Source organism: Rhamphochromis sp. 'chilingali', assembly GCF_963969265.1.
Source record: "Rhamphochromis sp. 'chilingali' genome assembly, chromosome: 16".
In the NCBI taxonomy this organism is placed as follows: Eukaryota; Metazoa; Chordata; class Actinopteri; order Cichliformes; family Cichlidae; genus Rhamphochromis; species Rhamphochromis sp. 'chilingali'.
Window position 1 is genome coordinate 1122474 of NC_137943.1, and position 9085 is coordinate 1131558.

General features: G+C 38.9%; 1 protein-coding gene across 1 annotated transcript; it reads left to right on the top strand.

Annotated features, from left to right (window-relative positions):
* Nucleotides 1-2198: 2198 nt before the first annotated feature.
* Nucleotides 2199-8841, top strand: cyp7a1 (cytochrome P450, family 7, subfamily A, polypeptide 1). The gene is made up of 8 exons (XM_080861294.1): nucleotides 2199-2323; nucleotides 2948-3188; nucleotides 3337-3546; nucleotides 3740-3934; nucleotides 4031-4230; nucleotides 6542-6672; nucleotides 6812-6990; nucleotides 7089-8841. The coding sequence occupies exons 1-8, from the start codon at nucleotides 2241-2243 to the stop codon at nucleotides 7389-7391; spliced, it is 1542 nt and encodes a 513-aa protein (XP_080717420.1). The 5' UTR covers nucleotides 2199-2240; the 3' UTR covers nucleotides 7392-8841.
* Nucleotides 8842-9085: the final 244 nt, after the last annotated feature.

Consider the following 9085-nt stretch of genomic DNA (forward strand, 5'->3'; position numbering starts at 1 on the left):
GACACTCAGCTTCTTTTGTAAATTCAAAAGCTTTTTCACTGGAAGGTTTTTGGCTGCTGCAGACATGCATTAAAACTTCCTTATTTAAAATGCCAGCCTTTGCTTTTCACAGTCTGTTCAGTCTTCACATTGTTAAACAGAGATGAGTGTACAGCAGTTCCAATTGTAGAAGGGCTCCTCTCTTTTCCCAAGTCCTTATCAGTTCCCCTGACTTCTTTTCCTTAACTTTAATGTCATCAAGGTCAAGGAAAGAAGACAGGCGGTGCTTCTGGAACACACCTGTCTTTGTTTTTCTCTCTTCAGTTGTAGGTGGTGTGAACAGTGGATCCACCTTTTTTCCGCCCCTAGGTGGAGCCGAGTCTATGAGCTTGCTGCCACATATGTTCAAGCGATCTGTTCATCAAAGGCTGTGTACTTAAGTCTGGCTGTGACTGAGCGTCTCTGTCAGGTTGTTTTTATCACTATAGTGTATCCTGCGACCCTTATCTGCGCTGTCTTGTCAACGATGCAGTTTGCAGCTGGACCTCATGCCAGTCACTGACACAGCCTTCAGAATCACTGTTATGCTACTCCTTTTGCATAGTTATCTGCCATTCTGCAACTGCCCAGCTTTGCTAGGGTTTCCAGGCTGCCCAGACGACTCTTAAGAAACTCAAGGAAGTTTTCTCTGGGTGTTTGTTGTGCACCAGTGTTTTGGCCTTTAAACTTAGTACTTTCTTCTTTTCCATTCTTTTGATCTCTTTTGGTAAAAATGATAAGTGGGGGTAAAATCTTGTGATGAAAATTTTATAAAAAGAAAAGAAAAACAAATAAAAACCGTCATTAACATGCGCTGAAGACCTTGAACTGAGACAAACACTTTATTGAAAGAGAGATCATAGCTAACAGATCATCTGGCTTTGTGCTTTTCAACCTTTTTGCACCCACAGGTGCACAAGAAAGACAAAACACACATCCATGTATTTATCCTTGCAGTATTTATTGTATTATGAGATGAAGGTACTTTGATCACTTAAGCTTACTGAATCTGGGAGGGATCAGACAGGAATGAATGTGCACAACTACAAAGTTAGTTCCTAACATTTCTATATAAACATGTGTTATATCATGAATTAAATATGGATTTATGAAATTTGGAAATCCCTGATTTTTGTTTTTATTTTGCATGTCATTCCAACTTTTTGGTACCTGAGTTGAACAATAATAGTTTTGGGGGCTTGTACATTAAGACATGGTTGTTACTAACTCATCAGGCTGCAGTTTCAGGTATGTTGCTTTACTATGTTGTTTTATTTTTTTCTAGCAAATCTTTGTTGAGACTTGTTAGTATTTCCAAATAGATTACTGATTCATCACTCTTACATGTTCGGTGGCACACTGTGCGACAATGCATGTACTTCAGTTTTATTTGCTATTCTTTTAGTTGTCTGTCTTGATGAACCAGATTTTATCACTTCTTGCTCAACTGCAAGTCTCAACAGAAAGCACATGCCATGCAACGTCAAAAGAAATTTTCATTATGCACACAAACAGACACAGAAGTGACCTTGAATCTATTTATCAATCCAGATGCATTATCAGGATGCAGTCAGGCAACACTGTCCATGGACTCCGGTCAAGGCCAACTCTTACACACACACACACACACACACACACACACACACACACACACACACACACACACACACACACACACACACAGAAGCACACAAAGTATACCTGGAATCCTATTTCTCAGAAAATATAAACATGTTACTTATTCAATACATTTCTAAGAAATTGCTGTTTGAAGTTTTCATGTAAAATGTAAATATTCTTATTCTAATATTCTTGCAAAATTTCTGTAAATTTAAAAACAAATGCATCATAAAAGACTTTTAACTTAAGATGAGAGCTGTTTTTAGCCACAGATTTCGGACAGCACAAAATAAATACAACATGTAAACAAAAATCCACACACATCCAAGAAAATAAATTTGCTTCTTCTTTATAAAATTAACTTAATAACTTCATTGCTTATTTATTTATCTTGCACAATGAAAACGCCTAACTGGTTCCTTGTTGAGATGTATCTGGTGACGACATCATCAGACCCACCCAGAGGCTCAAAGGAAGTATAAAAAAACCTGCTGCATGCTGCTGTTCTCACACAACTGTCACTCTCAATAGCACACAAGCTGCTCACATATTCTGCAGGGACGGGTGGGCTCGGCTGTGTGGATCTTTCTACCATCATCAGCATGATTATAAGCATTGCTCTGATTTGGGCAGTTGTTGTGGGATTTTGCTGCCTCCTCTGGCTTGCTGTGGGGATAAGACGCAGGTAAGACTTAAGAAAGAGCATGTAGGATGTAATGAAGGACATGAATCTTAATTTGGGCTTGAGTATATTACTTAACTTCTGCATATATTGAATTAAACACTGACAGGAATGTTAGGATTTTGATTAATTTTCAGCTTACAGCACATAAAAAGAAGAAACCTTTTTAATAGAAATGCACAAGAAGAATGATTATTATTTTCAAATACATGAGTAACACAGAGGTGACTGCTATGTAGCTATGTCAACAATCAGTCCTGAGTTGTAGGTTTGCAAAGTTTTGGAGTTGTTGTTGAGATGCAGCCAAACATTTTGCTCTCTCTGATTCATTGTTTTATTTGAACATTTCAGTTTAAACTTACCTGTATTTGTAAAATAATGACTTCTTAATAATACTGAGATATTAATTTATTACTAAATTAGCTGAACTATATGAAATGCACAATATGTGCTGCTGCCAAAATCAGTCTAAAGACGTCAGTGCAGCCGAAGTCTTGAAGAAATCATTGACGCACATGCCAGACAAATGAAAGCGTTTTCATCCGGAAGTTACAGAATTCGATCCAGACAACTGAGATCCAACAAAGTGAGTTATCTCTGTGATCTCTTTCTTGTCATTGTCCTCAGGCAACCAGGTGAGCCAGCAGTTGAAAATGGTTTGATCCCCTACTTAGGTTGTGCTCTCCAGTTCGGGGCCAACCCACTTCAATTCCTCCGCAGCCGCCAGAAGAAGTACGGCCACATTTTCACCTGCAAAATTGCAGGCAGGTACATCCACTTCCTGTGCGACCCCTTCTCTTACCATTCAGTCATCAGGCAGGGAAGACACCTTGATTGGAGGAAGTTCCATTTTGCTACATCTGTCAAGGTAATTTTATGACGTGATTTGATCTTTTATTATAAAAGATATATTATATGAATACATCATATAGTCTGTTAGGACACTTTTCTTGATCCACTTTCTCATTGTATTGGTCGATCTTTCGATAGTCCTGAAGCTCTTCTTTCTTTACAAGGCGTTTGGTCATGACAGCTTTGATCCTCGCCATGGCCACACCACAGAGAACCTCCATCAGACGTTTCTGAAAACACTACAGGGGGAGGCTCTTCCCTCCCTTATTGAGACAATGATGGGGCACCTTCAGGATGTCATGCTGAAATCAGATACACTCAGCCCAAGCAAGGACCACTGGCAGGTGGACGGCATATTTGCCTTTTGCTATAAGGTCAGTAACTTGAATTTAGAGTGAAAGCATTGGCCCATGGAAGATACATTTCTCTTGAATAGTCATGATGTAGTAACTGCAAAGGTTCTACACCTATATTCTCTACTCAGGGTGGGACACAATTCATGCCACATATGTGAGTAAAAAACCCTTGAAATAGTCATTTATAAGTTTGTGCTCTGCTGTTCTTCAGGTGATGTTTGAATCTGGTTACCTAACTCTGTTTGGTAAAGAGCTTGGTGAAGACAAGTGTCAGGCTCGGCAGGCAGCCCAGAAAGCTTTGGTGCTCAATGCTTTGGAGAACTTCAAAGAATTTGACAAAATCTTCCCGGCACTTGTGGCCGGGCTGCCTATTCACGTGTTCAAAAGTGCCTACAGTGCCCGAGAGGTTAGTAGGCTGTCAGAGTCAAAGGCCTCTGAGCCATTTGTAACATTTTCATCCTCTAATATGTTTGAATGTTCTTTTTTTTACACTCTTATGTAGAACCTAGCTAAGACCATGCATGCTGAACACCTGTCCAAGAGAGAGAATGTGTCCGATTTAATCTCCATGAGGATGATCTTGAATGACTCCTTATCTACCTTCAATGACATCAGCAAAGCCAGGACCCATGTTGCTCTGCTCTGGGCCTCACAGGCTAACACCTTGCCTGCTACCTTCTGGAGTCTCTTTTATATGATCAGGTAAGCTGGTAATGGGCTGTCTCATGAAAAGCCATAAGGAATAGTAAATCAAATTGTGTGTCTAATCAGTCTCGTGAGTTTTACTCTGTGTACGAACATCACACGATCCATCCATCCATCTTCATCCGCTTTATCCGAGGCCGGGTCGCGGGGGCAGCAGCCTAAGCAAAGCATCACACGATAACAAAAATAATTAGAAAAATACAGCAATAAATGGTACAGTAGTAGGACATTACCAGAAAGTTGATGCTGTTCATCTGGACATTGTTTTGCTGTGAAATTTCAATCAGTAATAGGGGCATTCAAAAGGTTATGTGTACGAAAAACCAGTGCATACAAATCAGTATCATAAATACACTATAACATAGAGGGACACCATCTCTACAGACACAGCAGCCAGGGAAGCAGAAAAACATCATATCAAAAAAGCCCTGACATGTATCAGTGGTCCCCTACATGTCACTGCTTCAATAATGAGGATGTATGCTGGTCTGAGCGTCAGTCAAGGACGTCATTCATGTGAAAAGAAAATGAGGAGGGGGCCTAATGGCACATCATTCCCCATCCTGCAACGCTCTGATTGTAGCCACTCCTCAGCTCTCTGTTAATAGTGCTCACCATGACTATCTGCACAGTATAGATTATGGATGGTTCTTGTAGAGAACCAGTTCCCAGTAGTCCAGTTCCTTGGAACTGTTCTACCTGCCCGTAGATCCTGCTTATTGGTTCTTGCAATCACGCTACAATTAGCTGATTTCAATTCATGTGTCAGAGGAGGAAAATAGCAGCACAGTCTGTCCTGATTCTCATCCCAACCGGTCGCAGCAGATGGCCCCGCCCCTCCCTGAGCCTGGTTCTGCTGGAGGTTTCTTCCTGTTAAAAGGGAGTTTTTCCTTCCCACTGTCGCCAAAGTGCTTGCTCAGAGAGGGTCATGACTGTTGGTTTTTTCTCTGGATGTATTATTGTAGGGTCGACCTTACAATATAAAGCACCTTATTGTTGTGATTTAACACAGTACAAATAAAATTTATTTGAACTGAAATTAGGATGGGGATTTAACTTGGTTTGTAGGACCAACAGGTTCACATTGTTAAATGGTAATTATGAGACAGAGTAACATGAAAGTACTTTCTCCTGTGAGTAATTAAGTAAAATACTGCATTACTTTTAAGAAATGCATTCAGTGTAAGATGTGTAATTATTACATTTATTACTTTTTTATTACTTTTATTTTTTTTTTCAACACCCGAACATTTGACCACACAGCATGTAATTAATTTGTACAAATGCAATGTTCTTGATATGCTTCTTAGCGATGGTGGTGACTCTCAAAGGGGAGCCAATGAAAACCCAATAAGGATGATAAGAGAATCGATAAGGAACTGAATTGATAAGTGTTATTGACATTGAATCACTAAGTTCTTATCATGAAATTGACCTTTGACATTGTTAGTCAATGGGGAAACCTGCAGTCAGCTGAGACTGAAGACTTTTGAATGGCGAGATGAAATGTTTCCCACCAGATTTAGCTTTAACAGAATTAGCTTTCCTTACATTGATGACTGAGCATGCATCAAGACTTCGCAGTATTCTTGATACCTTATCACAAAGTCTTGTTGACCAATCACTGTGCAGTTTATATCCGAGAGCACAGCTCTTTTTTTTTTACAGATCCTAAGTAGGGTACCTATGGTTAAGTTATGTCATATGTCACATTACATGCAATAAAAAACTAATTGTCCAGCACTGCATGGAGGTAAGTTGTTTCCGGCTATCTAAGGAAATACTTATTATAAAAAGTAATGCTGATGTACGTTGTAGTGTTACATTGATCGCTAACATGAACATGAATTTTTACCCTCTACACTCACAGGTACTATCATGGGCCATGCCTTTGCACAGGCTACATATTTTTGTTTGTTTTGGGCCAAAGACTCGATTAGATTGGAAATCTACATGTGCTGGACAATATGTGATGTGATACATCCCACATGACTAAATATTAAAAATTGAGCAGCTTTTCAAATATTTTTTTTTCCATAAACACCTTTCTCAAACACAACAAATGTATTAATTTAAAATGCAGTACGCAGCCCAATACCAATAACTTCTGCTGAAGAAAACTAATTGTTATTACAATAAAAATAATATAGGACATAAGATAACATAAGATAAGATAACTCTTTATTGTCATTGCACAGTCATACATAGTACAGTAGTACAATGAAATTGGAAAAACTGTCCTACATCTTTCACTAAGCACAGAATAGTGAAAGAAATACACACAGTAAGAGGTTGTACCTCTGCGCAGGAGTCCAGATGCTATGAAAGCCGCTCACAAGGAAGTGCAGAAAATCCTGGGAGACTCTGGTAAGACAGTTGACCCCAGCGACCCCTCACTGAACCTCACCAGGGACCAGCTGGACAACATGCCTGTTTTGGGTGAGATTACTTATTTTACCCAGTCATTAGATCACTAGAAGAAAAAGTGACATACCTAATATTGCTAAATTAAAAGACTAGCGTTCAGAATTTTAGCATGAACATATTCGCTTTATGTCTGTCTCCTTGATGTCTACAGACAGCATCATTAAAGAAGCCATGCGTCTTTCCAGTGCTTCTATGAATGTGCGTGTTGCCAAGGAAGACTTCCTCCTTCACCTTGATAACCAAGAAGCTTACCAAATAAGGAAAGATGATGTCATAGCCTTGTATCCGCCTTTGCTGCACTATGATCCTGAAATCTATGAGGATCCTTATGTAAGAGCCGGATGGGTTATAAATAAGAAAAGTCTCTTCACCAAGAAATTACTGCATTTTTTATTGTTCTTCATTTCTTTCTCCTCTTCACTCTGCAGGAGTATAAGTTTGACCGTTTTCTGGACAACAAGGGTCAGGAGAAAACCACTTTCTACCGCAGTGGGCGGCGGCTGCGTTACTTCTACATGCCCTTCGGCTCTGGGGTCACTAAATGCCCGGGCAGATTTTTCGCTGTGTATGAGATCAAACAGTTCTTGACTCTTGTTCTGTCTTACTTTGACATGGAACTTTTAGACCCTGGTATCAAAGCCCCGCCTCTTGACCAGTCCCGTGCTGGCCTGGGTATCCTTCAGCCTACGTATGATATAGACTTCAGGTACAAACTAAAATCCAGTCAATAGGTTCTGTTGTGTTTAGACAGAGAGATTAAAGCTCATATTGTAAATAGTGTATATATTATACAGTTTTAATGAAGATCCATAACTACATATGAATGTTTTTTCTGCTTTGCGTTGCTTCTGAAGAACATATGTTGCACACATGGGTGGAGCCCTTACGAAAAGGCTTCAGAGAATCTAGTTTATAGTTTGTTAAAAATGATAAGTAGTTCCAGTGGACAGACTGGAGACATATTTGAGAGACAAATACATTTGTAGTACTGACCATGGGCGGTTCATGTTTGATCTGGGTATGCATTTGATCCTGTTAACTGTTTGCCAAAGCAAATTTCTGAGCTTTTCTAAAATCCAAGCAGTCAGTTATAAAAGGAATTCACTATGCCATGACACTGACTTGTGATTATATACATGGTCTAAAGTATAGGGAGCATTAACATCATACACAGGACCTCAGTGTCTGTCAATAAGACAGTTCAGAAACCTTGTGCACACTGCTCAGATTCATTCTTTCTTTTCTTCTCAGATAAACGTAAACTCCTTCCAGGTAACCATTGTTATGACATATATATCATTTTTTTGTTAATATAAAAATGAAAGTTAGGTTATCAGTTTAAAAATTAGAGGCTTTTGGAAAGACAAAACAAAAAAACCAAAACAAATGAAACTTTGATTAAATAAAATTCTTTACTTATCACTGCAGTGTGTTACCATTAGCATTCATCAATGAAATCTTTTCCCTGCTGTATTTATATTCTAGTATATGTAAATTGTACATTGTGAGTTGAAGTTGCTGCGGGCAGCCTTTTTATCAGTGAACAAATTGCTGCAATCAGACTCATTTACTGTCCATCAGCCTTGGAATTTGCTCTCGCTGGCACTCTCATGCTGTCAGCCAGCGCTGACCTTTATGCTAGCATGCATCTACCTTTTTAGTATCATTATTACAAGCCATGCGGTTTAATAATGATAATTTTAATTGGTGCAGTGAACATCGGTAGACCTAGAATGTAGGGATGTGGTGTAAAGACCCATTGATACTTTGGTTAGTTAACTCAGAAAGATCAGTTTGCAGCTGCTTCTAAATATCAAATTTAGAAGCAGCTGCAAATACTTTTACGTGACATGAATTATAAGCTCCGTAGTTCATAACTGAGGATATATTCAGGATGTGAAGGAATGCTCATTTGCACAATGAAGGTGTCTGTGATTGCTCATTCAAAAACCATGTTTGGTTTGTAAACAGCACGCTTGGCTGTTTTATATTGTGAATAAAACACACTGTGAGCCACAGTCTAAGTGCTCGGGGAAAGAGGGTGAATCAGTATTTATGTCCATGCTGTATTTAAATGCATTTACCTCCAAACATGGGAGTAAATTGGAACAGATTACATTCCCTTTAAATTCTGAAGGTTTTTCATTGAACTGAGGGACAGTCCACATGTGTCTTTGTTAACTGACCTGCTGTGCAAACAGATAATAAATCAATAACATTGCACTCATCTGTGTGTGTTTGTTTTGATGTACCTTCTAGTTAAAGTCAATACAAATAAAAAAGAAAGACTTTTTCTTCCAATAAATTATATAAACAGGGTTATTTAACAGCTTTCCCACAGACACAAGATGTTGACACAAACCATATATCAGTAAATATTTATGTATATGGGTGAAAATCAGACTTTGCAGTTGTTAAATACAAA

Coding starts and splice junctions, on each gene's coding strand:
- cyp7a1 (XM_080861294.1), top strand. CDS start 2,241: ATGATTATAAGCATTGCTCTGATTTGGGCAGTTGTTGTGGGATTTTGC. Junction 3,189..3,336: donor ATTTTGCTACATCTGTCAAG/GTAATTTTATGA, acceptor TTTCTTTACAAG/GCGTTTGGTCATGACAGCTT. Junction 6,991..7,088: donor AAATCTATGAGGATCCTTAT/GTAAGAGCCGGA, acceptor TTCACTCTGCAG/GAGTATAAGTTTGACCGTTT.